Here is an 11640-nt window from a genome sequence, read left to right on the forward strand (position 1 = left end):
GGACCGATATGTCACAAAATTGAACACAGGCCACTAGACTAACGTAGATGGTATTTAAATAGAACTCAGATAGTGCATTAAAAAACTTGCCGGGCAGTGGTGGCACACGTCTTTAATCCCAGCACTCAGAAGGCAGAAGCAGGCAGATCTCTGAGTTCGAGGCCAGCCTTATCTACAAGTGCTAGTTCCAGGACAGGCTCCAAAGGTACTGAGAAAGCCTGTCTCGAAAACACACACACACACACACACACACACACACACACACACACACACACGCAAAAAGAAAGAAACTTGAAGACTAAGGAGAAAGAACTGGGACGGCGACTTTTCTCAACCCAGGGCCAGACCCTGCGGTGTTGCTCCAGGGTGGCGCCCGGCCCCGCCCCTCCCACCTGGGCACTCTTCGGACCACGCCCCCTCGCGCCCGCCCCGCCTCCAAGACGTCAGACCCACGCGGCGCCCAGGCGGCGCGCTGACGTCCGACGCTCCAGGTACTTTCCCCAAGGCCGGCTCGGCTCAACGTGGGGGGGCGGGGCGGGGCGCGGAGCGCGCATGCGCCACAGCGCCAGCGCTCTCCCCGGATAGAGCGGGGCCCGAGCCTCTCCGCTCTGGAGGTTCCGCTCTTGCTCGCGTTCTCCCGACGCCATGTCGGCCACCATCGAGCGGGAGTTCGAGGAACTGGATGCTCAGTGTCGCTGGCAGCCGTTATACTTGGTGAGTCTCGGGCCCGCGCGGCGGCTGGGTCTTCCGAGGATCCGAGCTCGCGCCTGCCGGCTTCGTGTCGCCTCCCCCGCCTCCCGTTCGGGCGGAAGTGGCGAGCGCGGGCCGCGTCAGGGGCGCGCCTGCGCGGAAAGCCCTCACCCCCTTTTGGCGAGGCTTTAGACGGGCAGAATCGAGGAGGCTGTAGGTTGTTGAGGCTCTAGGCTGTTGGGGCTGAAGGCGGCGCCACAGCGGCGCCTGCTGGCTGCACGGCCGGGACCCGGCGTGTGGTGCGCTGGGTGGAGGGTGGAGGGAATCCGGGAGCGGGGTGAGATAGCCTCCGGCTTCCTTGCCGACGGTGTTCTGTTCGGCCGTGATCGGTGGCGGAGGGCGCTGGGAGCAGGCGCCGCGGAACGGGCTAGACAGCCGTCTGGTCGGGGCCAGCGAAGGCGAAGCGGGGTGTCGGTGACTTGCTGTATCCCGGGGGCCTGTGACGATTAGCGGAGTCGGAGCTGAAGCGGCTGCGAGAGCTCCCGAGGGATCGGGGATCGTCACTCTTTGCACGGCTGCTTTCTCCGGGAGAGTGGGTCATCGTCTGCTAGAGCTTTCCGGAACAGAGGCTTTGGTTGTATTATCAGTGATTAAAGGAGTGTCCTTTTGAAAATTTCCTTTGCTTCTGCATACTTTATAGATTTGTTGGAGTGCACCAGAGATCTTTATGTGAGCTTTGCTTTTGGGCGCGTTTCCCAAACGAGTGCGCCGTGGTGGTGGTACTCTTTCAGCCCCAAAGAGGCCACATGTCCATAGGCCGCCGCTGTTCTCCGTCGTCAGAGAATAACCTACCTATTTAGCTCATACTAAAGTCGTTTGTACTACGAACCTTTTTACAGCTAGTGGCTTCCCTTTTCAATCCAGGCAAAACTTTTCTCCCCTTACAAACGATCCATTGCTAATCATTAACATATTGCCCCAAGATCGAATTTAGTGATCTGTGAATTATTAAGTGCTTCTTATGTTTGGCTAATTCCTACAGTACAAATAGAAGCTACAAAGCTTTCTATTACCTCTGGACGATTCTGTTTTTTCCCATCCTATTACATTTCACTAGATGACAGTGAAATATTCTTCGGTTGTTTTTTTAGGACTTATTTTTTTCCCCTACCCCTCTGTGAGACAGGTTCTTGGTCTGCAAGTCTAGCTGGCCTGGAACTAGTTTCGTATAGGTCAGCCTGACCTTGAATTCACAAATACTCCTGTCTTCCTGAGTGCTGGAATTAACTACCACACCTGGCTAGAACGTTTTTTCTTAAACAGTTTAGCAAGTAATATATTAAACCCCCTGATTCAGCATACATTAGAATAAGGCACTAGTTTTATTATCATTATTATTACGTGGTGGTGGGGGGAGGCATGTTCCTTGGCATTTGTGTAGAGCTCAGAGGACAACTTTCAGAATTAGATTATCCTGTAAGTAGAACTTGGGTCATCAGGCTTGGCAACAAACACCTTTCCCCCTCTGAGCCCAGGCACTAGCTTCTAAGGAATGTTAGTAAGGGCTCCTCCAATTAGAGAATCTGTGTTATGCTATATTTTGTTTTGTGACAGGGTGTCATTGTAGCCCAGACCTGCCTTGAACTCCCTACATTGGTACTTCCATTGTCAGAGTGCTGGGGTGAATGAAATTGTAGAAAATCTTAAATGCAATTTCTAGTTGAGTCTCTCTCTCTCTACCGCTATCTGTGTGTGTGTGTGTGTATGTGTGCACCTCTAGGTCTCTCTTGTATGGTTACTTTAGTTTTAACAGAGACTGTGCCTCAAAAATGCAAATAGAAGCAGTACAGAATTAAGAAAGAAAAGATTTCTGGGTGGCCTAGCCTGCAGTTTCCAAATTCAAGGACAAGGGCAGGCAGTCTCTGAGGTTTTGTTTTTGTTCATTTCTTTTTAAGACTGCCTAAGTAGCCTTGGCCGGCTTTGAACTCGGATCATCCTGCCTCTGCTTCCTGGGTGCTGGAACTAAAAGTCACGCCCCACCACGTCTGGCTCAGATCTTTAAGTTTTTTTTTTTTTAATTTTTTTTAATTTTTTTATTTTTTATTTTTTTGTTTTTTCGAGACAGGGTTTCTCTGTGGTTTTGGAGCCTGTCCTGGAACTAGCTCTTGTAGACCAGGCTGGTCTCGAACTCACAGAGATCCGCCTGCCTCTGCCTCCCAAGTGCCGGGATTAAAGGCGTGCCCCACCACCACCGCCCTGCCAGATCTTTAAGTTTTAAGCCAGCCTGGCCTACATAGTTCAGGCCAGTCAGGACTACATAGTAAGACCAAGTATTAAAAAAACTAATGGAAAGGGTGCTGGAGAAATGAGTAAGTAGTTAAGAGGCCTTGTTGCTCTTCCAGAGGGGCTTGATTGATTCCTAGCACCCACAAGCAGCTCAGAATTGTATCTAGCTCCTGTTCCTGGGGCTCCAAAGCCCTCTTCTGGCCTCCAGGGACACCAGGTATGCACATGGTGCCCATTCGGGCAAAATGCCTATGCACATAAAATTAGGCATGTGTGTGAAAATAGTAGTAATAATTTTTTAAAAATATTTATTTTACTGGTGTTTTAGCCTATATAAGTGTGTGAGGGTGCTTGATCCTGGAGTTACAGACAGTGAGCTGCCATATGGGTGCTGGGAATTGAACCTGGATCCTCTAGAAGAGCAGTCAGTGCTCTTAACCGCCAAGCCATCTCTCCAGCCCCGTAATAATAATTTTTTTTGGGGGGGGGGTTTTGAGACAGGGTTTCTCCATAGCTTTTTTTTGGTTCCTGTCCTGGAACTAGCGTAATAATTTTTTTTAAAAGTGCTAATACTACCACTTAATTTAGTCTAACTTATTTTTTGAGACAAGGTCTTGCTTAATATCACAAACTGGCCTGAAATTCACTATGTAGCCCTACTAGATCTGATTTGTGACAGTCCTGCCTCAGTCTTCTAAATGCTAGGATTACAGGTATGAGCCACCATACTTGGTATAATGCATATATAGCATTAATGTCCTTGAGAAGTCAGTGAAAGTTGTCATTGCTCTTAATAGCAAAAAAGCACTTATGCTGAATGTGGCAGCTCAGCCTGTAACCTAACAATTGGGAGGCTGAAGCAGGGGTGTTGTTGTGAGTTTTAGACTAGCCTTTAGCTGGAGGTTGGTGGCCCATGACTTTAATTCCAGCAGAAGCAGACAGATCTCTGAGTTTGAGGCCAGCCTGGTCTACAGAGTGAGTTCCAGGACATCCAGAACTGTGGAATAAGATCTTGTGTACAAAAAATTAAAGAAGTAAAAGCCAGTCATAGTGACACATTCTTTAATCCTAGCACTTGGGAAGTAGAGCCAGAAAAGATCTGGAGTTCTGCACCAGCCTGCCTGGGGTAATTGAGACTCCATCAGAAAATAAAAGTCTTGCTGAGAAGGTGGTCTTGTGGGTTGACTCCTCTGTTGCCACGCTGAAGGCAACTTGTGTTCAGCCCTCTGATCTGACCTCCATCCAAGTGCCTTTTTATGTGCACCCACAATAGCAAAGTTAAAATGTAATTTAAAGACATGGAAGACCAGCCTGGTCTACAGAGCTAGTGCCAGGACAGGCTCCAAAGCCACAGAGAAACCCTGTCTCGAAAAACCAAAAAAAAAAAAAAAAAAAAAAAAAAAAAAAAAGACATGGAAGATAGGGGAGATGTCTCATTTAGTAAAATGTTTTCCATGAAAACATGAGCACCTGTTGACATTAAAAGCCAGCTGTATATCTCTCTGATCTGAGTGCTGGGGTAGGGGAGACATGCAGACCTCTGGAACTCACTTGTGAGCCAGCCTCGCTAAATAAGGTTTGTGGGCAGCAGAGAGAGCTCAGAACTGCCTATAACTCCAGTACTAGAGGATCTGGCATCTTATGGCCTCTATGGGGAGTGCAAACCTGTGCACAGACACATATACGTAAAATTAAAAATAAAGATAAAATCTTTAAAAAGAAAAAAGTGTAGCCCTGGCAATGGCAAGATGATTCAAAGCCCGTGTTTCCTGCCAAGCCTGACTGACTATCTAAGTTTGGTCCTTGGTGCCCACATGATGGAAGAAGATAACTGACCTATGCAAGTGGTTCCTTGATTTTCACATGTGTGCATGGCCCCCATAAATGTCAAAAAAAACCCAAAAATGCATGTACTGGTATTCACTGAAACTTTCATATTCCATTGAAAGGAGTTAAGGAACCCTTCCACAGACCAGTCACCAAGATCTTTAAGCAGAACAGTAGTTCTGTGCTAGCACTTTATTTCCCAAACCCAAGAGCATTACAGCGTGATGCCAACTGGTGTTACAGTAAAAGCAAGTCAGGAAGAATTTGAACTTCATGCTTTCTTAGGATCCTAGAGCATCTCTTTCACCATTCCACAGAGAAGGCTGCAGATGAAATCTCTGCTGCCGAGACTGATTCCGTGAGTCTTGAGGATCTCTTTGGACGCTCATATTTTGCTCTCTTGTCTTCTTGGCTTAGGAGGTTATGTGTCAGTCTCATAATCTGAAGGTCATTTGTTCTCTCAAACCTGTTAAGTGCTAGGTGCTAATATTGACACTGAAGATAACTGTTTAAAGACAACATTAAGCTGGGCACTGGTGGCACATTCCTTTAATCAAGCACTCAGGAGGCAGAGGCAGGCAGACCTGGTCTGTGGAGTAAGTTCCAGGACAGCCAGGGCTGTCTTGGAAAACCAAAAGAAAGGAAGGAAGGAAAGAGAGAGAGCTCATTAGAGTCTACCCTAGTGAGAAGTAGTAAGTGATCTAGCAGATAAAAGCATGAAAGGGAGAGGCCTGGTAAAAGGCTCAGCAGGTACAGGTGCTAGCCAAAGCTTGGCAATCCAAGCTCTATTTTTGGAACCCTTGTACAGGTGAAAGGAGAGAACTGATTTCACATGCTCCTCTGCCAACACATGTGATGTGGCATACACACACAACAATAAATAAATGTTTTGTGTGTGAAAGCAAGTGGTGTAGCTCAGTTGGTAGAGTGCTTGCTTGGCATGCATGAAGCCATAGGTTCTCTGTGAGTTCGAGACCAGCCTGGTCTACAAGAGCTAGTTCCAGGACAGGCTCTAAAGCCACAGAGAAACCCTGTCTTGAAAAACCAAAATAAATAAAATAAATAAATAAAGTGCTTAGTACAAAGCTAGTATTAAGCACAGGATGCTGTGTGAATGAGTATTCTTGGAACTATAATTCTCAAAAAGTGGTATACCTGGAATGAATTTTGTGTGTGTGTGTGTATGGGTTTTGTGTTTGCATGTATTTCTGTGCACCATGTTTGTGCCTAATGTGTTAGCAGGCCAGAAGAGAGCATCAGATCCCTGGAACTGTAGTTACAGATGGCGCATCATCATGTTGGTTCTGGGAATCAACCCACAGTTTTCTGGAAAAGCAGCCTGTGCTTTCAACTGAGCCACCTCTCCAACCCGAATAGTGAAGTTCCTTGAGAAGGGAGGGCCTAACAGTCCTGAAGGGCAAGTTGGTCCACTGAAAAATTATCAAGGGATTGGAAGAAAAAGAGTGTTTCAGGGAAATAAGTGTGCACAAGCATTAACTACTGAGGGAGAGGTCCGAACAGTGTAGTCTAGGGCTGAGTTTGCTCTGAAATTGAAGTGTGGGAGAATAAGACCAGCCTAGAAGGCTCCTTCTTGTAGATCAGGATTTCAAAGACTACTAGAGACTTGCCAAGGAAATTTAAACTAGAAGTATTATTTTTACTTTTAGTAAGATCTTGTTGGTTGGATAGTGCTAAGTGTAGACAGAACTGAGAAGTCTGCCAAGCTGAACATAGGCAGTGGCAAGAGAAATAGAGGGAAAACACAGTTGAAAAGCTAAGTAGTGATGTGGAAGGTGAGGTATGCTGTGAATATGTCTTATTGCCATTGGTTAATAAAGAAGCTGTTTTCAGTCAGTGGCTTAACAGAGTAAAGCCAGGTTGAGAGATATATAGAGACAGTAGGCAGAGTCAGAGGGAAGCCATGTAGCCGCCTGCTGGAGACAGATTCTGCTGGAACCCACCGGAACCTTGCCGGTAAGCCACAGCTACATGCATAGATTAATTTAAGTTATAAGAGTTACCAGAAATAAGCTTAAGCTATTGGCCAAACAGTATTGCAAATAATATAGTTTCTGTGTGATTATTTTGGGAGTCTAGGTGGCCAGGAAATGAACAGTCTCACCCAACAAAGTAGGTCTGGGGAGATGGCTCTGCAAGTAGAAGTGCTTGCCATAGAAGCCTGACAACTTGAATTCATTCCCTAGAATCCTGTGGGGGGGGAAAAGTTATATCGTAACACTTGAAAGGCAAGATAGCAGAGACAGGAGAATCAGCTGGAAGCTCTTAGGCTAGCTAGCCTGGAGTACACAGCACAGGGACCTTGCTTCAAGGCTAAGGCAAGAACTGGCTCCTAAAAGTCCTCTCACCTCTGTGCCCAGGCTTTGGCATGTATGTGTCTCCTCCACTGAATCCACAAAGTTAAAGTAGATGTTACTTTTAAGATACTGAAATACGGGGGCTGGAGAGATGGCTCAGTGGTTAAGAGCATTGCCTGCTCTTCCAAAGGTCCTGAGTTCAATTCCCAGCAACCACATGGTGGCTCACAACCATCTGTAATAAGGTCTGGTGCCCTCTTCTGGCCTGCAGGCATACACACAAACAGAATGTTGTATACATAATAAGTAAATCAATAAATATTAAAAAAAAAAGATACTGAAATACCCTGACCTGCAGAAGAGAATTCATCTATCTGTAAATTCAGTTAGAACTTAGAAACATAGTTGCTTTTTAGGGTTTGAGACCTCTAGGTCTATTCATCAAGAATTTCCAGATAATCAGGCATAGTGGCACATGCCTTTAATCCTAGCACCTGGGAGGCAGAGGCAGGCCAGTCTACATAGTGAACATAGTGAGACCCTGTCTCAACAAAACAACACATTTTAGCCAGTAGCATGTAAATGTTTTGGAAATGCTGAGGGCCAAGGATGTTATCTTGACTGCCAGCAGTGTCTTTAAAAGTAGGTAGTGAGCCGGGCGGTGGTGGCGCACGCCTTTAATCCCAGGCAGAGGCAGGCAGATCTCTGTGAGTTCGAGGCCAGCCTGGTCTAGAAGAGCTAGTTCCAGGACAGGCTCTAAAGCCACAGAGAAACCCTGTCTCGAAAAACTGGAAAAAAAAAAAAAAAGTAGGTAGTGAAAGGAAGCTTACAGTGAAGACTGGAGAGTAAGAACTAAGAATATGGAGAGTTGAAGTCCACAGGGCCACCTGCTTGCTACATGTGGAGCAAGTACAATCAAGGGCTCATTGAATTGAGCTACTGAAGATCAAATTTTTATTTTTTATTTTTTTGGTTTTTCAAGACAGGGTTTCTCTGTAGCTTTGGAGATCCGCCTGCCTCTGCCTCCCAAATACTGGGATTAAAGGCGTGGGCCACCTCAGCCTGGCTGAAGATCAGATATTTAAAGGCAATTTTAGTGCAGTACAGTTGTGCCTAGTTGGGAACAGAAAGTTGGGAAAAGTGCAGATAAGTGTAGATGTTTGAGAAACAACTTAAAGGGAAGAAGTGAGGAGAGGTGGCTAAAAGGAAACAAAGTTATTTCTCTTCTTCATCTCTTTAATGACTGGTTTCCCAGGCCCACAATGTAAAATTCAGCCCTTCTGTCTCACACACTGCCACTGGCTGTGCCTCTGTGCCCTTACTTCCCATGGCATTTTTCTTACCCCCCCCCCCCCCCCCCCCCCCCTCCCCTCCCCCCCCCCCCCCCCCCCCCCGTGTTCTGTTCTTGGAAATGTGTGTTGTGTATTCACCTTCCCCTTGAGGCCTTTAGAATGTAATTTCCTTTGCACAACTGCTCCCTCTTTCTTTCCCCTATTGCTTAACACCTCCTACTCGCGTCTGAAGTTGCACTTCCTTTGGGAAGCTTTCTAGCCTACCACCCCATGCTGGATATATATGAGCAACCCATCAGGATTGGAAAAATGGCTCAACGGTTAAGGCACTTGTTCTTGCAGGGGATCTGGCTTTGTTCTCAGCATTCACATGGCAGTTCACAAATGTTTGTAACTGCTGTTTAAGTGAGTATTCTCCTTTATTATAATAGGTAATATTTGTGATAGTGATTTTTATGACTTCTGCTTTTTATCTTGGTGATGCTGAAGGAGCCAGGAAAAGAAAGGATTTTTTCTTCAGCAAAAACCAGATGCTCAGCTTTTAGCTGAACTTTGAATATGACAACTTTTACTTCATATTTTACTATAATTTTGCAGGGAAGACTAAATTGAATAGTTTTGGTTGAAGGTCTGGCCTCTTCAGTCTCTTTTCTTCGAGACAGAATTTCTCTGTGTAGTTCTGGAACTCACTCTGTGGATCATGTTGGCCTTGAACTCAGTGCTGGGATTAAAGGTGTGCACCACCACCACCTGGCTGCCTCTTATTCTTTTTATTCCCTATAAACAGTTACTTTTAGAACATCACTTTTGGAAGTAGTTGTGGCCCTTGAGGGAAGAGGATTTTAGAAGGCAATCTGAGCAAGGTAGCTAGGTTTTAGGTCAGCCCCTGTCATTTAGCATCACCCTGTTTTAAAACAAACAAACAAAACCCTATGATTTAGTAGTCAGAAGAGTTTCTTGGGTTGGTTGGTTTTTTGGGTACAAGGTCTCGCTATGTAGCCTTTGGTGGCCTAGAACACACAATATAAGCCCGGTTGGTCTCCAAAGAGATCATCTTCTCCCTTCCTAGTGCAAGGATTAAAGTCATGCACAACCATTCCTGACTTATTTTTTGACTTTTTGTTTGTTTGTTTTTGAGATAGTTTCTCTGTAGCCTTGACTGTGTTAGATCAAGCTGCCCTCAAACTCAGGAACTCCAGAGATTTGCCTGCCTCCTCGGCCTCCTCGGTACTGGGATTAAAGTAATTCACCACCATGCCCAGCTGACTTGTTTTTTGTTTTGTGACACATTTTCAAACTATAGCTCTTACTGCTTTGGAACTATTTGGCTCAGGATACCCTTGAACCAGTATTACAGACCTGGGTTATCATATCTGGTGAAAGTTGTTGGATTTGTGTGTTTTTGTTTCTTTTGGGGGTTCTAGTAATTAAGCCCATGGCTTCAAACATTCTAGGTAGATGTTCTACCACTGAACCATAACCACAGTTACCCGCCCCTCCCCACACACATTTTTTAAAGATGGGTAGGTTATTGTCCTTCAACGTGCTTTAGCCTCCAAGTAGTTGGGTTTGCAGGCCCAGGCCACCAGGATGGACAAGGTGAAAGTTCTTGATTTACAGAAAGAAAGAGAAAAACAAAATGCTGCCGTTGATAAAATCCATGCTAAGGCAAAATCTTATGTCTGAGGAATTGGAAAGATAAAGATATTTGCTGGTTTTTCTGCTGTATTGAAACCGAACGAGTCAGAGCCATGGTGTTACTATAAGTGCAGTAAGATGGAAAAGGACTTAAATTGCAGAACTGATTACTATTCAGCATCATACATCGACTGGGGAGTTAGGAATAAACTCCTATAGGATAAGCCCCTTGATTTTATGTGCTCATCTATAAAGTTACCACTGAGGTTATCCTTATGTTATAGTGTGATGTGTTACTGTTAGCTTTTATTTTTGCTGATAATCCTAGCTTCTGGCCGTGCAGTGGTGGCACACGCCTTTAATCCCAGCACTCGGGAGAGGAAGGCAGGCGGATCTCTGTGAGTTCGAGGCCAGCCTGGTCTATAAGAGCAAGTTCCAGGACAGGCTCCAAAAACTACAGAGAAACCCTGTCTCGAAAATAGAAAAAAAGGATGTATATTACTTTATTAAAGATGAAAACCTTTTCCCCCTCTTCAATAAAATCACAAATAAAAACTCAGAGTAATGCTAGGCATAGTGATGCATGTCTTTAAACCCTCAGGAAGTAGGGGACACTAGATCTCTCAGTTTCAGGCCAGGCAGGGCTATTCAATAAAATCCTGTCTCAAAAAAATGAAAGAAACATCCTCTGACCACTTAGTAGCATGGTCCGCTTGAGTGTTGTGATTACAGGTTTGAACCATCACACCTTCAGTTTTTTTGGAACAGGGTCTCATCGTAGCTCATACTGACTTCTAACTGTATAACTGAGACTGACTTTGAACTTGTAATCCTTCTGCCTTCCCCAAAGTGCTGTAATCGCAAGCATATATACCACTGTGCTCAGAATATTTTGAATTTTAAAAGTAAGCATTGGTTACTTCAACAAACAAAACACTTGTAAACTAGGTGTGGTTATGTGCACATGTAATCCCAGAATTTAGAGGTTTGAGGTCAAGAGGTTTGCTGTGAATTTGAGACCAGTCAGGGTTATAAAGCAATAACCTTTCTAAAAACAAACCAACCAGGTATGCCTTTAATCCCAGCACTGGGGATTCAGAGGTTGGTGGATCTCTGTGAGTTCTACAGAGTGAGTTCCAGGATGAGTTCCAAAGCTACAGAGAAACCCTGTCTTGGGGATGGGGTGGGGGTGGGGGGAAACCAACCAAACAAAAACTTTGCAAGAAATGTTAGCCCATTTAAGTTGATACAATGTAGAAAAAAAATTATCATTTGACACAGTAAGGTTTTTTTGTTATGTGTATAAGTATAGTCTGTTCATGCCATGTGTATGTAGAGGTCACCTAAAACTTTTGGGAGTATTTCTCTCCTATAATTGGTTCTAAGGATCAAACTCAGGGTTTCTTTTTTTTTTTTTAAATATTTATTTATTTATTTTGTATACAATATTCTGTCTGTATGCCTGAAGGCCAGAAGAGGGCGTCAGACCTCTTATAGATGGTTGTGAGCCATCATGTGGTTGCTGGGAATTGAACTCAGGACCTTTGGAAGAGCAGGCAATGCTCTTAACCACTGAGCCATCTCTCCAGCCC

General features: G+C 45.1%; 1 protein-coding gene across 3 annotated transcripts in view; it reads left to right on the forward strand.

Moving 5' to 3' along the window:
- The first annotated feature begins 302 nt into the window (after positions 1 to 302).
- Ptpn2 (protein tyrosine phosphatase non-receptor type 2) overlaps positions 303 to 11640 on the forward strand; it is a 60775-nt gene continuing 49437 nt past the window's right edge. The window contains exon 1 of one of the 3 annotated variants that reach the window (XR_007594590.1): positions 303 to 714. Coding sequence is in view for 2 of the 3 variants with exons in the window: in XM_050157908.1 (XP_050013865.1) it covers positions 646 to 714 (69 nt within the window). In the remaining variant the exon portion in view is untranslated. The remainder of the gene's footprint in view (positions 715 to 11640) is intronic. The other 2 variants (XM_050157908.1, XM_050157907.1) reach the window with 2 other exon arrangements.

This window comes from Alexandromys fortis, unplaced genomic scaffold (genome assembly GCF_014885135.2).
Source record: "Alexandromys fortis isolate MF-2015 unplaced genomic scaffold, M_Fortis_MF-2015_v1.1 scaffold_94, whole genome shotgun sequence".
Taxonomy (NCBI): domain Eukaryota; kingdom Metazoa; phylum Chordata; class Mammalia; order Rodentia; family Cricetidae; genus Alexandromys; species Alexandromys fortis.